This window comes from Humulus lupulus, chromosome 5 (assembly GCF_963169125.1).
Source record: "Humulus lupulus chromosome 5, drHumLupu1.1, whole genome shotgun sequence".
In the NCBI taxonomy this organism is placed as follows: domain Eukaryota; kingdom Viridiplantae; phylum Streptophyta; class Magnoliopsida; order Rosales; family Cannabaceae; genus Humulus; species Humulus lupulus.
Genome location: NC_084797.1, coordinates 4,842,367 through 4,865,176, shown reverse-complemented (window position 1 = coordinate 4,865,176; position 22,810 = coordinate 4,842,367). Strand labels below are relative to the sequence as shown.

Below are 22,810 nucleotides of genomic sequence, written 5' to 3'. Positions count from 1 at the left end.
TAAAGCATGTAAGATGCAAGGAATTGGATCTGTTGTAATTAAAATGCATGATGGTGTAAGTAGAACTATTACAAATGTCAGGTATGTACCTGAATTAAGAAGAAATCTATTATCTGTTGGAGTCCTAGCATCAAATGGGTGTACAGTGAAAATTGATGGATGTTGTATGAAGGTTCTAAAGGGATCTCTTGTGGTTATGAAAGGTGAATTCAGAGGAGGTTTTTATCTTCTGACAGGAAAATCTGTTGTTGGATCTGCAGCAGTAGCTTCAAACAAAGATGTTGATTTAACTCAGCTTTGGCATGAAAGACTTGGGCATATTAGTGAAAGAGGAATCTCAGAATTATTGAACCAAGGGGTTCTCAGTGGCAAGCTCGATTTTTGTGAAGAATGTGTTTATGGAAAATGTTGCAGGGTGAAATTTGGTGCTGGAATTCATAACACTACAGCTCCATTGACCTATATTGACTCTGATCTCTGGGGACCAGCAAGGGTATCTTCTTTAGGTGGAGCAAACTATTTTATGAGTATCATAGATGATTACTCTCGGAAGGTGTGGGTGTTGCTCTTGAAATCTAAAGACCAAGCTTTGGATAGTTTCATCACTTGGAAGAAACTGATAGAAAATCAAACAGGAGTGAAAATATAGAAATTAAGGACTGACAATGGCCTTTAATATTGCTCTAGGGAATTTGATGAATATTGTAGCAATGCTAGTATAGCAAGGCATCACACAATCTAAAATACTCCTCAACAGAATGGCTTGGCTGAGATGATGAATAGAACTCTTCTAGAAAGAGTGAGGTGCATGTTGAAAGGTGCAAATCTAGAAAGGAAATTCTAGGGAGAAGCTGTTACTACATCTAGTTACTTAATTAATAGGCGTCCTTCAGTAGGTTTGAATTTTAAAACCCCGCAAGAGGTTTGGAGAGGAAAGAAACCATCTTATGAACACATAAAAGTGTTTGGATGCACAACATATCCTCACATTCGACAACACAAGCTTGATTCTAGAGCTGTCAAGTGCATGTTCATTGGATATCCAAATGGTGTAAAAGGATACAAATTGTGGTGCTTGGAAGAAGGTTTCAAGAAATGCATCATAAGTAGAGATGTTGTTTTCAGAGAGGATGAAAAGCCTATGAAAGTTGAAAATAAGCTGATTAGTAATGAAAAACAGACAAAGACTTAGCTGGAAATTGAAATTTCTAATCAGCAAGTTCAGATTCAACATGATGAAACTCAAACTGACTTGAGTAATTACCAGCTTGCTAGGGACAGAGAGAGAAGAGAGGTAAAAGCACATGAAATACTTGGATATGAAGATTTCATTGCCTATGCCTTATCTGTAGCAGAAGAGGAAATTAGTTATGATCCTATAACTATTCAAGAAGCCATTAATAGACGTGAAAGCAAACTATGGAAACATGCCATGGAAGAGGAAATGAGTTCAATACTGAAAAATGAATTTTTGATTTTGGTGGACAAACCAGAAAAGAAAAAGCTCGTAGATTGTAAATGGATTTTCAAAAGAAAGGAGGGAATACCATACCAGGAATTGAAAAGGAGAGATACAAGGCTATACTTGTAGCCAAAGGCTTTACTCAAAAGGAAGGTGTAGAATATAATGAAATTTTTTCTCCAGTTGTTAGACAAACATCATTTTGGGTTATATTAGCAAAGGCTGCTAGGGACAATCTTGAGGTGGACCAAATGGATGTGAGGACTACTTTTCTTCATGGACAGTTAGAAGAAGAAATCTTTATGAAGTAGCCTGAAGGATTTGACAATGGAAATCCTAATCAAGTGTGTCTTTTGAAAAGATCTTTGTATGGCTTAAGCAGGCTCCAAGGCAATGGAACATCAGATTTGATGATTTCATTATCAAAACTGGTTTCACCAAAAGCAAGTATGATCCTTGTGTCTATTTTAATCAACATGTATACTTACTTTTATATGTTGATGATATTCTTATAGTTGGGAAAAATAGAAGTGAAATCACAAAGCTGAAAAGAAAACTGAGCAGTGAATTCGAGATGAAAGATCTTTGCAAAGCAAAGAAGATACTTGGAATAGAAATTGATCAAAGTGAAACTGGTGTTATCAAGCTATCTCAGGAAGGCTACTTAAAGAAAGTGTTAGAAAAGTTTGGAATGGATAACTCAAAAATTGTGTCAACACCTCTTGCTCCACATTTCAAGTTGTCTCAAACTCAGTGTCCTAAAACAGATGCAGAAAGGGAACTAATGGAAAAGGTGCCTTACACTAGTGTTGTAGGAAGCTTAATGTATGAAATGGTGTGTACTTGGCGATCTCTAGCTTATTCTCTAAGTGTGGTTAGTAGATATATGGCAGATCCTGGAGAAACTCACTGGACATCAGTTAAATGGATACTCAGGTACATTAAAGGATCTCTCAAACTTGGTCTTATTTTTAATGGAAATGCAGGATCAAAAGGAGAGGTTGTAGGATATGTTGACAGTGATTATGCTGCAAATTTGGATACAATAAAGTCCTTAACTGGACTTGTATTCACAGTACTTGGTGCAATTATTAGCTGGAAGTCAAATTTTCAAAAGGTAGTTATCTTGTCAACCACTGAAGCATAATACACGGCTGCTACAAAAAGATTTTAAGGAAGCTTTATGGTTCAAAGGTTTGACACATGAGTTTGGCTTGAATTCAGAAAACATTGTTGTCTATTGTGATAATTATAGTGTATTATGGTGATAAGATAATGAAGGAAATTCTCACAAGTTGTCCAGATAACTACGAAGAAGTTGACAATGAAGGCAGGAATGTTCTACACCATGCTGTGTCGACTACATGTCTCTCCAACGTAAACTTCATCTTAGAGCATGCATCTTTAATAGGTGGCCATTACCTTTTAAATAGAAAAGATAAGGAAAGAAATACCCCATTGCTTCATATGGCTGCCACTTCCTCATGGAATCTTCCCGTTCTAAAAGCTTTGTTGTGTCATCCCCAAGTGAATAGGATGTCACTCAATAAACAAAACAACAATATTCGAGATGTGTATATACTTCAATTCCCAGTATGTGAGGTAATTAATTAAATTTCTATAGTTTGATTTTTATCTAGCTGTGTTATATCTTTTTGTAAATTGATCACTATATATATAACAAGAAAGAATGTTGAATCTCTTCAACAAATACTCCATACAGCCTTGTGTGGGAAAATATATCCAACAACTCGAACTCAATCACGAGAACATAAATAATATGTAGAAGGAATACATTAAACAATTTAAAGAATCTAGTCTAGTTACTTATTGCGAAAGTGACATTTGCAGCTGGATTTACGATGCCAGGAGGTTACATAAGCGACGAAGTTGGACATCGACAACAAGCAAGGAGTCCTGTACTGAGGAACAGCACAACATTTCAGGCCTTCATCATAATAAACACAATGGCCATGTTGCTCTCTGCTACATCTGTTTTTTTCAACATCTTTCTTAATATAACATATGCAGAAGGAGTACATGATGACAGGAAGTGGAATTACTATAAGCTTTGCATGGGCTTAACAATCTGGGCCTGGCCTTCATGATGATAGCATTTGTCACTGGTACATACGCAGTGTTGTCACTTTTTGCTCCCCTTGCCATCGCCGCTTGTTTTATTGGATCGATTTTCTTCGTTATCACATTCTACATAATAGTGCATGAACAAGAGAGTGTATAATTTAGGAATAATTTTCATATATATACTCATAAAACTTCTAGTCATAACTTGTGCAAGTGATAAATATATACGAGTAAACTCAACATTTTAAATTTATTATTAATAAATTTATTTTAATTATTTGAATATTATTACAATATATTAATGTTATTGTGGTGTTAGTTCAGCCACTTTAACTGATATGTTGATGTGGACTTTGGGTTCTTTTTCTTTCAGTTTTATTGTTATGTTTAGTTTGTTAATTCTATTAAGGGAATTAACTATAAATACTTGAGAACCTTGGTATGAATGGAAACCTTCTATATGGGGCATTGCAAGGGAATGGGGCATGTGATTGAAGAATGTAGGAAGTTGTAACGCTCTGCGTCACTATGGTTGCTTTCTGGAATGACGATTGGCCCTACAAACCAACAGGAGTCTTTCCAGCGTGCTTTGTCCTCACTTTCACGCTTCCTGGGAAAACTTCCCACGAGATCACCCATCATGAGACTACTCCAGGTCAAGTACGCTTAACTTTGGAGTTCTCAAGTGATGGGCTACCGAAAAGAAGATGCATCTTGTTGGCATAGGTATAGTACCCATCAATCCATTTAAGCCTTCTTCAACTGTGTAGTCCCATACCTACACAGTCTTAGAATCATCACACTTGACCTTCCCCAGGCGGTGTGGGATTGCACAGTTTACCAGGTCTTTCCCCCTGCGGATCACAGGATTCTAACTGTCACAGTCACCCTCCCTTAAAAATTGCCCCTTGAGAATTGAAGCCAATAATAAAATCTCAATATGTTTCACACTCACATCCATATTTTCTTCTACCATTATTAGCTGCTATAATATTGGTTAAAATTTTAGTTTCTTAAATGGAATAATCTAGTTTCTTTGAATACCTAATAAATTAGAAATGGTGTATATTAAGAAATAGGCTTATGCTATAAAATCATGTGAAGATATTTAGTTGGCTTATGCATAAGTAATTAATTATAAAGTGGTAAAACGGGAAAAAGAATCCAATAAAATAAACTAAATTTGGAAAATGAATATCATAACGTAAAGGGTATATAAAATTATTTTTAACGCCATAAAAATATTCTGTAAAAATGTAAAGACTTTTTAATTCTTGAATAAATGAATATATAATTAATATGCAGGAGCTTATATGTAAAGACTCAGACTTAAAAAAAAACAAAATTTAATTTAAATAATATATTTTTACGGGTGGGACCCACTTTAAGTCAAAAGAGTCAAATAATTATTTCTTCTATTTTTTTTTTATCTTTTTCTTTCTCTTTCCCCGTCTACTCTCTCTCTCTCTCTCTTCTCTTTCTCTTATCTTCTTTCTCTCTTCTCTCCACGGCCACACACTACCACCACACAGATCCAACCTCCGGCAACCACTATTTTTGACACGTGGCAAATCATTTAATTCATCTTACTCCGACAACCTCAACCACCAACCGGCGCTGCCTAACTCGCTGTCAACTATTTGGAATAGTCCGTCAAAGTTTTTGTCCGTCAACTTTGACTGTGTTTTCCGGCCAACTCCGAATACCCCTCGATGAGTGGTTGGTACCTTTGGAAACAGCGTGGAGAGAGGAACAAAACCCACTAAGTCATTCCGGTCAACTCGTCGTTTTTCTCCGGCGAGATTTTGGGTATCTCCGCTACTTTCCGGCAACGTTTCGGCGAGTCTGAACACTTTTTGGAACGATGGTTCACATGAATGTGATCTACTCGCTGATGTGGTCATTTTGATATATGCCACGCCTACCTTCATTGATGTTTTCGATACACCGCTCACTACCTCCACCAACTGCTATTGTGCACTGCTTGGGTGAGGTTCCAGAACTTGAAATTTAAAATATAGTCATATTATATATCGTTGGACATGATTTTGAATAAGGAATATAATGATGATAATTGTTTGCTTGTTTGGTGCACGTAGGAGAATCGTGATATTAAAATTGGACTAAAACATTGTAGGATCATCGTTAAGCTTAGCAGCGTCGCTTTTGGCTCGGATTGAAAATTCTAAGGAGGTAGGAACTCAACTTGACTAATAGACTTATTTTACTCGTATTGAATTGCATTAAACATATTCCAATTTTTATATTTATAAAATGTTTGAAAAATTAAAAACTTAATTTGCATGTTTCCTGATCTGTTTTGAGGGCACTGAGTGTCAAATATATTTTTATTCACTTATTTATGCAGGTTATGATTTTTGGGTTTTATTCAAATGCAGCTCTTATGCTGCCCAATTTTCTAAAATATAAAGGGAATGCGTTTATTTCTTTTCATGTTTACTTGCATTTGGTTATGCCGATGAGAGCCATAGTGATCTTGATTTGTGCATGTTGTTTCACGACCTAGTCTCTGTGTCATCATAGGTAGATCAGGTGTCCACTCACCTGTAGGTATAAAGACATAGCATCTATATACAAGAAGTGCTCTAAGCCTCCCCCTTGTGGTGGTTATCAGGTCCAACTACCCGGTTTAAGATGTTGGTTTTTCTATGGTGGGTAACGGGAACTAGGGATTTATTGGACGGTGTGATGTGCACTTGTAGCTATGCTCTTATGATTATTTGTGGTTTCTCTCTATTTTGGTTTATACATCATGATATATGTTTTGTTTTCAAAGCCAACTAAGCAAGAGTTTTATTAAACTTTTGGGTCCTATATTATTAGTTGTTTTCCTACCGGGCTTTATAAGCTCACCCCCTATGTGTCTCCCATTCTAGGAGCCTAGTGACGCGAATGAGGATAAGGTGAATTATTGATTGAGCAAATGTGTTTAGCCTAGTTCTATTTAGTGTCATTATTTTATCTTTTGAACATTATATATGTATATTTGATTTGGAACCGGTATATCTGAATTAGTTATGTAATTGTTAGGAATAAGGAATGGTGGATGCTAAGTATTATTTTAGGTGTTTATGACTTATTAAATTTAATTATTTTGTGACTACATAACTGTGGGGATATTATTGTTCTATGTATAATGATAAATGATCACGCTTTTAACATTAATATTTTTATATATAGTTATAGAAGCTATTTCATTATTTGGATTTATAATTATAATACTATTTAATATAAACTAAATGATCGTTTATAAAGACTATTTTACAACAAGGGTCAAAGTTTGACTTTTGACCAGCCAAGTTATGGATATTACAAATCTTTCATGGCATAGGGCTTGGGTCGTGGCATTATATGTATGCATGCAATGAACATTATTACAATAACATATAAATTTAATATGCAATGGCTTCTTCTTCTGTTGCTTCTCATGAGCCCTTTGACAACTAGTGATTCTCAGAAAACAAACATCCATAGTGAGCGCATTTGCATGGATCGCAAGCTATTCCAAGCTGCAACTGATGGTGAAACTGAAGTCTTTAGGGAAAAGGTCAGTGAACTCCAACTATTATTGACCCCAGACAGAAATACAGTGCTCCATGTCCATATCATCACTACTTCAAGAGCCACTAATCAAACAACCTTCGTGGAAGGGATCCTGGACTTGTGTCCAGCACTGTTGATGCAAACTAATGCAAGAGAAGAGACTCCCTTACTCATGGCAGCAAGGTATGGCCATCACCACATTGTTGATTTTCTAATTGAACGTGCAAAATTATCCCAACCACAGGACCTTGAAGAGGACATCTCTAGTGTCCAAACGATGATAAGGATGAAGAATGAGGAAGAGGACACTGCGTTGCACGAGGCTGCGCGGTTCGGGCATCTTGAGGTTGTGCAGATATTGACAAGACAAGACCCTCATTTCTCGTATTCGACTAATAAAGCAGGCGAGACTCCACTCTACATAGCCGTCCAGTGCCGACACCAAGATTTGGTTAAGGAAATACTAAATAATTGTTCATCACCAGCTACCAGTGGCCCTAATGGCAGAACTGCACTGCATGCAGCTTCTACAAATATAGGTAATAATTAACTACTTTTTTTTTCTTTCTAATTTGTTATCTCTTTAGGGTACACTTAAAATGAATTTTGATTATGTGTGTATCTTTATATCTTTATGTATATAAAAACTATATTTTTATCTTATTCTTGCTTTACCGATTTTTTTCTTTGTCAACTTTAACAAAATCTTACATATATTTAATGGCATATACTTTTAAAACTAATTAAAAAATACAATATACTATAGATATTTAATAATTATATTAATATAATAAAAATATTATAAAATATCATTATTACAATAATATTTAATACATAATCCTAATTTTATTATTTATATATTTTTTTAAAATTCATATTATTTTTTTATTATTATTTACTCTAACTTCTATAAATATATATTCATATAATTAAATAATATAATAATATTATAAATACATTGATAATCATGAAAGTATAACATCCATCTTCTACCAATAAATAGATTCTATTTCTCTATTTCATTATTATTATAATTGTTGTTATTGTGAATAATGTTGTAGATAATTTACTTAAATTCTTCAGGAATAACAAAAATGCTTTTGGACAAAGTAGATTATCTGACAAAACAAGCAGATGATGATGGTTTTATTCCACTGCACTATGTTGCTTGCTTTGACTCATCAAATGTGGTGGAGATTACAAAAATGTTGCTAGAAAATAATGAAAGTAGTGCATACATCAAAAATAAGAAAGGCATGACAGCGCTTCACATTGCAGCTTACAATGAGTGTTATGGTGATAAGATAATGAAGGAAATTCTGGCAAGTTGTCCAGATAGCTACGAACAAGTTGACAATGAAGGCAGAAATGTTCTACACCATGCTGTGTCGACTACATGTCTCTCCAACGTAAACTTCATCTTAGAACATGCATCATTAATAGGTGGCCATTAATGAACGAGGAGTGAGTCGATATGAGGACTCTGATGAGGAGCTCGAACCGTTTGCTCCCCATATTTCTGACACTCAATTTCCTCAAGGGTTTCGGATTCCTCACGTAACGTGGGTTATGAGCTCAGGTGCATGTTGTTTCCAACATCATTGGCAGGACCCGCCAAAAGTTGGTTTGAAAAGTACAAGAGACACTCAATAACTTCATGGGAGCAGTTGTCTAAAGACTTTAAGAAGCAGTTCAGAGCAATGGTAGGGGTCAGACCAGAAGCATCCACCTTAACTAACGTCCGGCAGCAACCGGGTGAAACATTGAAGAGTTACTTAACAAGATTCAATCTGGAAGTAGCCCGAGCTCGGGATGTGGATGACAGTGGACACCTAATGGCAATCCGAGCTGGTGTATTACCAGGAAGTGCCCTTTGGGACGACATGCAAGGGAAACCGGTAAGGTCAATAACCGAGTTTAACAGACGAGCACAGAGGTTTGTCAATGTGGAGGAAGCGAGGTCGACGCTCAAAGCGACCTCCCAGTCCGAAACTACAACGATAAACATCAACTCTGCCTCAACCTCGGCGGACCCAGCGACACCAAAGCCTGCCTCGGAGAACCCATCCAGGAGGAAAAAGAACGAAGGAAGTAATCCCGAAGCTGAGGGAGGAAAGAAAAAGAAAGGAGAGAGGTATTTCTCCGTGTATAAAGTGCACACCGAGCTCAACGAGTCTCGGGAAAACATATACCTGGCTAATGAAAACCAGGTCCCCTTCAGGCGTCCGGACCCAATGAGAAATCAAAAATCCAAGAGGGATTCCAGTAAGTATTGCCGATTCCACAGAGACACCGGGCACACAACTGATGAATGTCGACAACTGAAGGACGAGATCGAAGGGTTGATCTCGAGAGGTTACTTCTGGCAGTATGTCAAAAACCAGAATACTGGTCAGACGGCCGCCAGCCAGAGAGTAGCCGCGCCTCCGACGACACAAAATAATAACTCCCGATCTCAAGAAGAGGGCAGCCCCCCCCCCCCCCCCGATAGATGGAGAGGACGTAATAACCATCTCGGGAGGGCCTCATCTCGCAGGAGTGGGCAGGAATGCCCAAAAGAGATATGTTAACGAGCTTAAGACAGGGGACGGGTCTCCTTATGAACCCAAACCTAGGGCACCTAAAAGCCAGAGGATTGAATCATAACCCAGAGGATTGAATCATAACCCATAACCTTCACTGAGGAGGACGCCTCCCATGTTCAGTTCCCACATCATGATCCACTGGTTATTACTCTTCAGCTCGCTAATAAAAGAGTCCACTGAGTTCTTATAGATAATGGGAGCTCAGTCAACATTCTTTACAAAGCGACCCTCGAGAAAATGGGACTCTCCCTTCGCGACCTGAAGGCATGTGCAACTACTTTGTACGGCTTTTCAGGAGAAGGAACTGCCTGCATGGGATCCATTGAGCTCCCCATGACCTTGGGAGACTATCCAGTCTCGGTGACCAAGATAATGGAGTTCGTGGTGGTAGACTTGCCATCTGCCTACAATGTGCTGCTCGGGAGACCCGCCCTGGTCGGTCTGGGGGCAGTTTCATCAGTAAGGCATCTGGCCCTTAAGTTCCCGACCCCTAGCGGAGTCGGGACATTAAAAGGGGACCAACTGGCAGGGAGAGAGTGCTATAGCATCTCTTTGAGGGGAAAGAAGCAAACGAGCGCTCAGGCACTCGTTATCATACAAAATAAAGATGGAACGGTCTTAGAAATCGACGAGGAGATTGATTCGAGGATTGAGGAGAAAGTTGACCTCGAACCTCTAGAGGAGCTCGAAGAAATTCAGCTCGAGGAAGCTGAACCCTTGAGAAATGTGAAGGTCGGGAAACACCTCCCAGATAAGACAAAATAGCAATTAATTTGCTTTCTGAAGAAAAACCAGGATGTCTTCGCATGGTCGCATTCCGACATGGTGGGAATAAGCCCGAATGTAGCAAGCCATGCTCTAAACATAGACAAAAATTTTCCCCCAAAGCAACAAAAGCAAAGGTAGCTGGATGAAAACAGAAAGAAAGCACGGAAAGAGGAGGTTGACAGGTTAAAGGAAAACCATTTCATTAGGGACGCCTTTTACCCTGACTGGGTAGCCAATCCGGTGTTGGTCCCAAAGCCCAATGGGACGTGGAGAACCTGTATTGACTACTCAGATCTCAACAAAGCTTGCCCAAAAGACTGTTTTCCGTTACCAAGGATTGACCAGCTCGTGGATGCCACAGCGGGGCATGGCCTGATGTCGTTCATGGATGCCTATTCTGGATATAACCAGATTCTCATGCACGCCCCAGACCAAGAACATATGAGCTTCATCACGGATAAAGGGCTATATTGTTATAATGTCATGCCATTCGGGCTCAAGAATGCTGGAGCCACATACCAGCGGCTCGTAAACATGATGTTTTCGGAACAAATTGGGAACAACATGGAGGTTTATGTTGATGACATGCTTGTAAAGTCTCAACTCAACAAGAACCATGTTGATGACCTCGAAGAGTGCTTCGGTGTGCTCAGGAAGTATAACATGAAGCTAAATCCTCAGAAGTGCACTTTTGGGGTATCTTCAGGAAAATTTCTGGGCTTTATTGTGAACTCCCGTGGAATCGAGGCTAATCCCGACAAGATCAAGGCCCTGATCGACATGTCCTCACCTCGAAGGCACAAGGATTCCCAAAGTTTGACTGGCAGGATGGCGGCCCTAAGCAGATTCATCTCGAAATCTACGGATCGTGGTCTTCCATTTTTCATCTTACTAAGAGGAGGTAAGAAATTTGAATGGACAAAGGAATGCGAGCTGGCCTTTCAGGAGCTGAAAAAGCACCTAGCGGAACCGCCCATCCTATCAAAACCTGAAACGGGAGAAGTATTGTACCTATACCTCTCAACCACCGAACACGCGATAAGCGCAGTGCTCATTCGAGAAGAAGAGAGGGTGCAGAGACCCGTTTACTACATCAGTAAAAGATTACTGGGGGCAGAGTCAAGGTATCCACTGATGGAGAAACTCGCGCTCAGTTTAGTTCATTCATCCCGTAAACTCCGCCCTTACTTTCAGGCACATCCCATTCATGTACTGACTGATCAGCCACTTAGGCAAGTCCTATCCAAACCAGAGGCTTCCGGTCGACTTCTTAAATGGGCTGTTGAGCTCAGACAGTTCGAGATCACCTACCACCCGAGGACGACCATTAAGGCACAGGCACTGGCGGACTTTATAGTGGAATGTACTGGAATAGCCGACGACGAGGTAATAACCACGGCCCACGAGCTATGGAAACTTTACGTCGACGGCTCGTCAAATGAAAACGGAGCAGGGGCAGGGGTTATTCTGATCACCCCCGCAGGGAGTAAATTTCACTCCGCTTTAAGATTTGGCTTTAAAGCATCGAATAATGAGGCCGAGTACGAGGCTCTACTCGCGGGACTACGAATAGCAAAGGAGCTCAAGGCTAAAGCTATACATTGCTACAGTGACTCCCAACTCGTGGTTAATCAAATATTGGGAGAATATCAGGCTCGAGGCACAAGAATGGCAGCTTATCTGGAGAAGGCAAAATCTGCATTAGAGTATTTTGAGTTTTATGCAATCGAACAAGTCCCCCGAGAACGGAACTCAAATGCAGATGCCTTAGCTCGACTCACCACATCCACCGAAAATGAAGAGCTGAATGTTGTACCCATAGAACATTTATCAGCACCTAGCATAAGCGAGCCAGAAGAGGATGATGTGTGTATGATCGAAACAGAGCCGACTTGGATGACCCCGATAGTTGATTATCTTGAAAACGGAGTTCTTCCAAAAGATCGGAACCAAGCTCGAAAGTTGATGTACCAACTTCCCCGTTACACAATTTTGGATGGAAGGCTGTACCGAAGGGGATATTCCATGCCGTTACTCAAGTGTGTAACCCCTCCCGAGGCTAAGAAAATCATCGAAGAAATTCATGAAGGGTTCTGCGGAGATCACACTGGGGGACACAGCCTGTCCAAGAAGATCATACGCCAGGGATATTTCTGGCCAACCATTAAAGCGGATTCTTTCGAGTATGTGAAGAAATGCGACAAATGCCAGAGATTTGCCACGATACCCCGAGCTCCACCATCCAAGCTGACCATGTTGACATCCCCATGGCCTTTTGGAGTATGGGGCATCTACCTCATAGGCTCTCTCCCGACTGGCAAAGGAGGAGTAAAATATGCTGTAGTCGCCGTGGATTACTTCACAAAATGGACGGAGGCTGAACCATTGGCAACTATAACTTCAAAGAAAATCCTTGATTTCGTTGTAAAGAGCATCGTGTGCCGATATGGAGTACCGAGGAAGATCGTATCCGACAACGGAACTCAGTTCGATTGCGACCTATTCACCAATTTTTGTGAGAAGAACGGTATAATAAAGAGTTTCTCATCAGTGGCCCACCCTCAAGCGAATGGCCAGGTCGAAGCTGTGAACAAAACTCTCAAGAGTTCACTAAAGAAAAAGTTGGAGGAAGCGAAGGGACGGTGGCCTGAAGAATTGCCCTAAGTCCCTTGGGGGTACAGGACAACGACTCAAACCTCGACAGGACATACCCCATTCTCTCTAGTATACGGTTGTGAGGCAATGTTGCCCATAGAAGTCGAAATCCCAACGATCCGAACTCAAACCTACGACCAAAGTTCAAACCATACTCAGCTCGAGGAAACCCTAGACTTGATCGAAGAAAAAAGAGAAGAGGCCTAGCTGAGAAATGCTGCCTACCAGCAACGAACTACCAGATATTTCAACAAGAGGGTTCGAGATCAAAAATTCGGAATGGGAGATCTGGTGTTAAGACGCGTATTCTTGGCTACTCGAGATCCGGCAGCTGGAGTGCTCGGGCCGAACTGGGAAGGACCATACCAGATAGAGTCAGTCATCCGACCTGGTGTGTACAAACTTGCAAGATTGGACGGGAGCCTAGTACCACGAGCATGGAATGGCGAACACCTTAGACCTTACTATCAGTAGTATAGGAAAAGTGTTGCCTATAACCATGAGTTTCTATTTGTATTAGCTTATTTGTTTTTGAATGTCATCAAATAAAAGTTCCATTTCGTTCAAATATGTTATTTCTTTTCATTTTTGCAATCTCTCTTAATTTAATAACCTATGGTCACACTCATAGGATATTAAGGGGGCATCATTGGTACATATACCATTCGCTTAAAAAATAAAATAACATATACAAAATATATATATATAAAGTATTTGAATATAACCAAATACGCGAGCCTAGATAGTTCGGACATAACCAAATTATCAAAAATATATAAAGTATTTGGATATAATCAAGTATCACGAGCTGAGATAGTTCGGACATAACCGAATTATCAAAAACATAAAGTATTTGGAGATAACCAAGTATGCGAGCTTAGATAGTTCGGACATAACCGAACTACCAAAAACCTAAAACGTTTGGAGTTAACCAGATGTGTAAACTTAACAGGTTTGGAACAAACCAGCCAAAAAATTAATCGATGATAAGTAGGAACCTAAACCTATCGCGAAACAAGTCGAGATCGAGGCTGGAATATCTTAAAGAAAAATAGTTTCGAACTCTTAACCTCGGAACAAAAACTGAGGATGAGTAAAAGTGACTAAACAAAAAAAGATATAACCAAATCATTCACATTACATACCATATAAGTACTTTTGGGTTCATGGTTAAAGTAATACCCGACTTTGAAAAATAACAAGGTCGGAAGCGGATAATTTGAACAAACTATGCATGAATGCATTGAGCTTCGAACCTAAATCCACGATATGTTTGTATGAATAAATAAACATAAATAATTCATCCATAAAAAATGGGCAAAATATTTCGAGCCAAGAAATGTAAAGCACATGTAAGTAATATTTAAAGAAATTGTATCAGCCCCATGGGCATAAATTAAGATAGTTACAAAAATAGGGGGACGCAGCCCCAATAAATGATTTCCCCGAGATCAGATTTAAGGAAGAGGAGTCTCCTTGGCCTTCTCAACATCAGTAGCACCGGACCCCCCAGGACGAATAGCATGACTATCCTTCTGAGCCACCTCTCGAGCAGCTTCACTTGCCTCAAGACGGGCATTCCACTGCTCAACATATGTGGCCTCGAGAGGGCCTAGGAAGCTGGTATCGAGGTCGGCATTATCGGCCCAAAGTTTGTACATGGCTTGGTCGACCGCTTTCTCCTTCTTCTCCTTATACTCGTCCAGGAGGCGGGCCTTCTCGCTCTCCATGAAGTTGACGGTGGTAAATTTCTCCTCTTCGAGCTTGGCATTGGCCTTCTCGAGACAAATCTCCGCCTGCTCAAGCTCGACATTCGACTTCTCCAGCTCCTTGAGACGGGTCTTCATTTTTTCAAGTTCAGACTTCGAGTCTTTGAGCTCATCAGCCATCTTGAGCTCGAGATCCTTCGACTTCTGGGCCAGAGACATGCTCATTTGCACCTCGTTGGTTAGCTTATAGTTGAGCTGTGCTGAAACGACAAGGGCCTGAAACACAAAGAACAAATCAGAATTGCGAACTGAGGCACAAATATTTAAAATAGAGTTGCGAAGGCTACCACGGCAGTGAGTTCGATACTCTTATCATAAAGAGTATTGCAGTCCGAGGCCTTGCGCACGAGGTCCCAGTGGTCGGCGCCGAAGCCAGAAAAGCTCTGACCCACTCGAGAAAGGACATCCGAGCTGAGCACAACCCCTTCTGTCCTAGTGGCGCCATCGAGCACGAACTCCTCAATATGAGTTCGGGCCGTCGGCAGCTGAACCTTGGAGGTAGAAGGTTTCTTCGGGGGCCAAACAACTGTTATTTGAGTTTCGGTCAGAGGTAGCGAGATAGGCGCGGTCGAGCCAGACGCATCAACCTGGACAGTCGGTTGCTTGGCTGTGCTCACAGTAGTCTGGGCCGTGGGGGTCGTCTCATGGCGTCTGGGTACCTTGGATGGTCGGTCGGACCTCCGTGGTATTCTCGGACGTTTTCTCTTCTGGGCGCCAGCTCCCCCATCGCTAAAGAGCACAGCGTCGAGGTCAGGATTCATGGCACCTGCGCAGTTCCAATAAGTTAGACAATGATAATAAGTTTGCAAAGAGAGGGAAACCAGGTAAAGAAAAAACCTAACTGGAACTCTCCCCCGAGCTCGAACTTGGGGGCCATGAAATTCCCCCGTCTTCAGAGGAGGCGGGGGGAGTGCCTTCCCTATATGTGGGTGATAACCTCGAGAGGTCCCCATAATCGTTGGTCCCATACTGAAGGGCTATCCCATTCCACATCTCGTCCATGGTGTACATGGTGTCGTATTTCTCGAGCCCACTATCAAACCTATGGACACAGTCATCTACCCAACTCCATATGTAGAAGTGGTATCTATCCTGTGGGCACGAGACTAACCTATTGGGCCTGTGTTTTAGTAAGGTCGGGGACCACATTCTCGAGGTAGGAAGGACTTTACCTTCATCCGAATCCGAGCTCGAGGCTTCATCATTAGCCTCATTCCCAGACAGCGGGCTCCTTGGGAGAATTGGAAGTGGCGGCCTCGTTTCTCTCCTCGAAGAAAGGGCGCCTGTGGGCTTTGGCACCTGTTCCCAGTTTTCATATTTTATATTGGACCAGTCAAAGGTGGACTGGCCCTCCCCCAAAAGTCCACACTTTCGGAGCTTATCCTCGTGTAGAAGGTATAAGAGGGACCTCCTACCATGTGGGAGTTGGAGCAGGGTCTCTCTGTGCTCCTTCATTGTATCGTCGGGAGTGGGATGCTGAAAATTGGCTGAAAGACAACATATTTCTGCTAAGTAAGGGTCTAAGAGCTAAAGTCACGAGCACAGAAATAAAGATAACAAGAATACTTACGAATCCGCCTGAACGAATAGTGTCGAGACGGGGACAGACCATCTGTCCAGAAGAAGGCCCTTTTGAAATCGGGCGGATGATTGGGAATCAAAGACCTTCTTCTCCTTGGGATAGCTCGAAAGGTAATAAAAGCCATCCCCTCCCCGAGCTCGGGAGGGGTTACTTTTCAGACAAAAGAGATACAAGATCTCTTGAGGCGAAGGCCCTTGCCACCCCATCTCGTGGTATAAGGACCGCAGGGCAGACAGTACCCTGTAAGAGTTGGTGTTGGGTTGGAATGGGGCCAACCCAACGAAGTCCGTGAAGTCCTTGAAAAAAGACTTCAAGGGCAACAGAGCTCCTGCCCTCATATGTTCCTGGCTCCAGGCCGCGTATTTCACACTGGCGTCGCGGCCCCCAGGGGCGAAGCAGCTTCATTCATGGTTGGCCGGAGGTCGACACTTCAAGGAGCATGACAGGCTAAGGCTGTGGAAAGCCAGGATGTCACTTATCTGGCTAGTTGTGGTAACCGAGCTCCAGTAGTGCTCGGCCTCAAACATTTCTCTCCCCGGCTGCGAGGAGGAAGGTTCCCCCATTAGTGAAAATTTGAGCTCTCCGGGGTGGTATGCGATAGTAACCTTTAAAGCAGGATCGAGAGGAATCGACCTAGGACCTGAATTGGATTCCGGATAGATGGCCTCCCGAAGAACTCTCCTCTTCCCCTCTATGACTTCGTCTATCTGACGGCGGTAGTGAGCTCGAATGACCTCTTGCTCGCGCGCAAGCTCGTATTCTCTTATCCGACGTTGATTCCGGGCGAATAGCGATTCTGGGCTCGGAGATTTTGGCTCGTAAGGGATTGCCAGCAATGACCCCCACCGTCTTTCCAGATTCTGTGACATCTAGCGAGAAAGAAAAAATGGTGAGGGCCATGCATGCAAGAGTTCCGAGCTCGAACTTACGAGCTCGGGGTTCAGGAGCGAAACAAGCTAAATATCAAGACCCTTATTGAAGAGTCAGGGCGTGCGTTCCAAGAAAAAAGAAAGGAGCGTGGATAATTTTTTGAAAATCCCGAAAGTCAAGGGAAAAGAAAGTGGCGGTTAATCAGGAAAGGCAACCTTGGGTTTCGTGCATTTATCAAGGCCCATGTTTTTTACTCAAAAACTTAGTGTACAAGAAACGTCGCCTAAAAAATTTTCGAAACCCAGAAAATTGGAACCTCACTCAAATATGAAAACTGGGTATAAGCCAATGATGTAAATCCAGTATGGAAGTCTAAAAATCATAAGAGTTTATCGGATGAAAACCTCCTATCGTATTATGCTAAGGATGTAAACTAGTATATACATATACACAGCAAGAACAGTTTGAATAAAAACTGACAAAATGAGAAACAAAGATTGCTTACTTACATAATAATGGCGACGACAGAGAGATTGTCGATTGAAGAAGAGGTAGCAAATAAGAACTCACTGACTCGAACAGACCAGGATTTCTTTGGCCGAGAAAACATGCGCTGGACAGAAGCCTTTTAGGAAGGTCTCTGATTTTCTTTTTTCTTCTTTTCTTGCTTATGGTGAACGAAAATGAAGAAGAAGATGAAGAGTGGGGTCTTGTATATATAGGTGGGAAAAAGGAATTAATCTGGAACGTTGAACAAAATCCTTGCAAAATTGTAATGACCCACTACTCTAGACTAATTGGACCATTAACGAAACTATACATAAAATCCTTAAAAGAATTTACATTTGCGAAAATACCATAATTTTATTAAGTAACTTATAAAAAATAAGAGTTACTTTACAAAGTAAATACCAAAACGGATATGGGATCCCATTGTCTTTAAAACAAAAACATAATTTCAAAATAATAAGACATTACATAATTAGTGCAGAAAATACATGTAAAAAGACATAAAACCGAAACTACATCCTCGAATCGAATAACGCTCGGCCCCTTGACTCCATTCACCATCGATACACATCCTCCAAGCGTCACGAATCTTACCGCCTCTAAGCTTATTTTCCTGCACATAAACAGAAAGGAGTGAGCCTAATGCCCAGCAAGGAAAATCTAACACAAAGTCATATACATAATTTCATAAGAAAACATAAAGACTTAACATAATACATATAACATACACTTATTATAATGGCCATTATTCTTGGGGTCCCATAGACTAAACAAGCATATGCCCATGGAGTTAGTGGGGTCCTACTAGCTAAGTAGGTCATATGCCCATAACCCATTTGGGGTCTTGTTAGCCATATGGGTCATATGCCCAAGCCTACAAACATACATACATATCATAACACATTTAATAACATAAAACATATAGATAACATAAGCACATAACATATTGATTCTAGCCTATTTTCCTTACCAAAGTTACCGGGATATAATGGACTGAGTTGGGACTTTTTGGAACACTCCTAAAACCATAAGAAAGAGTGAGTCTGAAGAAAGGAGATGAAATGAAAGAGATGGAAAGACTAAACCATAAAAAAGCATACTTACCGACTTATATGCTTAAGAACTTGGATTCCCTAACCAAAATAAGAATGAGGTTAGGGGACTGAGTAGAAGGTATTGAGAAAGGAAATAACATGAAATAAATGAAACAAAGTTTCGGGTTTACCTCAAAGATTTGCAAGATCAATCTAACCTCCACCGAAATACTATAGAACTCACTTCCCAAAGTGTTTGATAAGCTTATGATGTTTAAGCTTATAGTTTTTCCCAAACCAAGTGTTTACACTCTCACACTCACTTAACACTAGCAGCTTCTGAACTTAGAGAAAATGGTGAATAATGGCTGGATACTAGGTCCTATTTATAGAGTTTGGGAATGAAAATATCTTGATTTTACTTGAATAAAAATAATGGCTTTTTAGGTGAAAATCATTTGAATAATCGTTCAGCAGAGGCTGAAGACTCGTTCAAAAGATGCTGGACTATTGAAGGAGTTTGAATGGCTGAAAGGAAATGAATTCAAAAGTATTTGAATTTATGCTGAAGGAGGCGATATATCGCCCCCTGTAGGCGATATATCGCCTGGGCCAGTATGCCCGAGGCGACCGTGCATCGTCTCGTGTTTTCCGTATCTACGTGCTGCGATATATCGCCCCCTATAGCTGCGATATATCGGCACACGCTGAATATTTAAACACGAAATTACACATTTTTAGCTAACTTTGAATGGAGTAAACAACCTTGACTAAGCCTTCAACGTACTCAAAGCTGCTGACTGACCCTATAACATTCAAACTTTACTCCTTATTATATTTAATCCTCAAAAATCTTTAATCCTTAATCACCATTCATAACATGTGCTTAAAATCCTATTGGTTGATGTCTAAACCTTATAATATAGTAAATATAATCCTTAATATCAGTCACATAATCAAACCTTAGGATATACTTAATATTCTTAAACTATAGGTTAAATTTAGAAAATCTATAAGTACTACTATGAGTGTCCAAATAATTCCCGGTCTGAACCAAAAATCCATAGTAACAAAGATAACACTAAACATACTATAATACTTACTAAACAATTAGCTAAGTAAAGTTCTTGGACTCTACAAAAATCCAACGGTCAGGGATCAATGACAAGATGGCGCCGAAAAGGTGTCAGACGGACGATCGTGGGCGTGTTTCCAAGGTACTCAAGTACCAAAAATGAGCAATACCCAATTGACGCGTGTCCATTTTCAAGAGTGTATGACGGTACAGTTCTCAAAGAAAGTAGTTCAAAAGTTTCCTTCTCTTAGGATTCGAACAAATACTTTTGAGGGGGCAAGATGTTACACCCAGATTTCGAGCTATGTTAATTATGACCTCGAAAGTTGGATTCACAAATAAGTGGACTCATAAGGTTGGAAACATGCTCCAGGATTGTATGTCGAGCCTGCAGGATATAGACGACCTCGAGTATGGTGACCTCGAAGTATTCATGATCTCGAAAGATAGCTCCAGGAACACACTCATCTTCAGGGACGACTTCGGATCAGGGGTCCCGAGCTCGACGCACGTACGATCTCGAAAGCCATGTGGCCTCGGGAGATGTTTCTAGCTCGATAGATGACGGGAAACCTGGGAAGCTAAAGCCTTAGAGATACGCAATAACCACCTTGAATATCTACAAGTGTTATAAATATGAGATGTAATCCTCATTTATTATTGTAAATCTCCTAGAATCGTGGGATATTATTTGGTCAGTTATACGTCTCCTGGTCTTCAAGGGACGTTTCCTTTTATATCTTATTATAGGCATTTAAAGCCATTTATTTTATATATACAAAGAGAGTAACTACCTAAAATATGTGGGATAGTATTCTGTAGCCTTCTCTATAAATAGAGAGGTCATGCACCATTGTAAAGGACCGAAATTCTGATCCTTGAGAGAAAACTCTGGAGAATTCATTCTTGATGAATTCCTAGAGATTATCTTGAGTTTAATAACAAAGACTCGTGGACTAGGTAGATTTAACTGCTGAACCACGTAAAAATCGTGTGTTTACATTGTTTTATTTCAATTGGCCATTATCAACTATTGTTTATGTGCTCTTCTTTCACTGTTTGACGAAAAACGGCGTCAACATTTTGTAAATATGTAATTTCTTCTAAAATATTTATTATTATTATTATTATTGTTACTAATGTTATAGATAATTTACTTAAATTCTTCATGAATAACAAAAATGATTTTGGACAAAGTAGATTTTCTGACAAAACAAGCAGATGATGATGGTTGTATTCCACTGCACTATGTTGCTATGAATCACAAAAATGTGGTGGAGATTATAAAAATGTTGCTAAAAAATAATGAAAGTAGTGCATACATCAAAATAAGAAAGGCATGACAGCTCTTCACATTGCAGCTTACAATGAGTATTATGGTCATAAGATAACGAAGGAAATTCTGACAAGATGTCCAAATAGCTACAAAGAAGTTGACGAAGAAGGCAAAGATGTTCTACACCATGCTGTGACAACTACATATCTCTCCAACGTAAAATTCATCTTAGAACATGCATCATCATTAATTTTAAATAGAAAAGATAAGGATGGAAATACCCCCTTGCTTCATATGGCTGCCACTTCCTCATGGAATATGCTGGTTCTAAAAGCTTTGTTGTCTCATCCCAAAGTGAATAGGATGTCACTCAACAAACAAAACAACAATATTCAAGATGTGTATATGCTTCAATTTCCAATATGTGAGGTAATTAATTAATAAAATTTCTATAATTTGAGTTTTATCTAGCTATGTTATATCTTATTGTAAACTGATCACTATATATATACATATAACAGGGAAGAATGCTGGAACTCTTCAATAAATACTCCATACAGCCTTCTGTGGGAAAATATGTCCTAGAACTCGAACTCAATTGCGAGAAGATTAATAATATGCAGAAGGAACTCATTAAAAAATTTAAAGAATCTAGTATAGTTACTTCTACATTGATTGCGACAGTGACATTTGCAGCTGGATTTACAATGCCAGGAGGTTACATAAGCGATGAGGTTGAACATCAACAAGAAGCAGGGAGTGCTGTACTGAAGAACAACACAGCATTCCAATTCTTCATCATAACAAACACAATGGCCATGTTGCTCTCTGCTACATCTGTTTTTATGAACATCTTTCTTAATATAACATATGTAGAAGGAGAACATGATGACACCAAGTGGAAGAACTACAAGCTCTGCATGAAATTAACAATCATGGCCCTGGTCTTAATGATGATAGCATTTGTCACTGGTACATACTCAGTGTTGCCATCGCCATTATGTATATTGGATCGCTTTTCTTCTATTTCATAAACCAAATATTTGTAATGCATGTTAAAGAGAGTATATTTTGAGAATAATTTTTGTAAGAGTTCACTGAACTCAAAAACTGAACTAGAAAAACAATGGCATAAAGAAATAACAAAACTAGAGAGAGAAGTAAAATGAGTAGAAATGAAGAGCTCAACCGAGACGATGAGACTCATATCAATATATATATATATATATAAGCTGAGCTAACAGTTTAGAATTTGTTACAAGAGAATTAGTTACATAACAGACCAAGACAACTAATACAAATAACAGATTCTGTTATAATAGAACTGGTGCCTCACTAGAGTGTTCACACTCATACTCAATTCTAACGATTTTCATATATATATATATATATATATATAACTTGTGAAAGTCATAAATATATAAGAGTAAACTCAAGATTTTAAATTTATTTTAATTATTTGAATATTACAATATATAAATGTTATGTTTCCTAATTAAAATAAAATATATTGAGAATTATTTTATGAATATATACATATAATAATAAAATTAATTACAATAATAGTGTGGGAAA

General features: G+C 39.8%; 2 protein-coding genes across 2 annotated transcripts; both read left to right on the top strand.

The window, feature by feature from the left end:
- The first annotated feature begins 6,965 nt into the window (after positions 1-6,965).
- Positions 6,966-8,565, top strand: LOC133777868 (uncharacterized). Its single transcript, XM_062217623.1, has 2 exons — positions 6,966-7,650; positions 8,195-8,565. The coding sequence occupies exons 1-2, from the start codon at positions 6,966-6,968 to the stop codon at positions 8,563-8,565; spliced, it is 1,056 nt and encodes a 351-aa protein (XP_062073607.1).
- Positions 8,566-21,298: 12,733 nt separating this feature from the next.
- Positions 21,299-22,269, top strand: LOC133777867 (protein ACCELERATED CELL DEATH 6-like). Its single transcript, XM_062217622.1, has 2 exons — positions 21,299-21,664; positions 21,757-22,269. The coding sequence occupies exons 1-2, from the start codon at positions 21,299-21,301 to the stop codon at positions 22,267-22,269; spliced, it is 879 nt and encodes a 292-aa protein (XP_062073606.1).
- Positions 22,270-22,810: the final 541 nt, after the last annotated feature.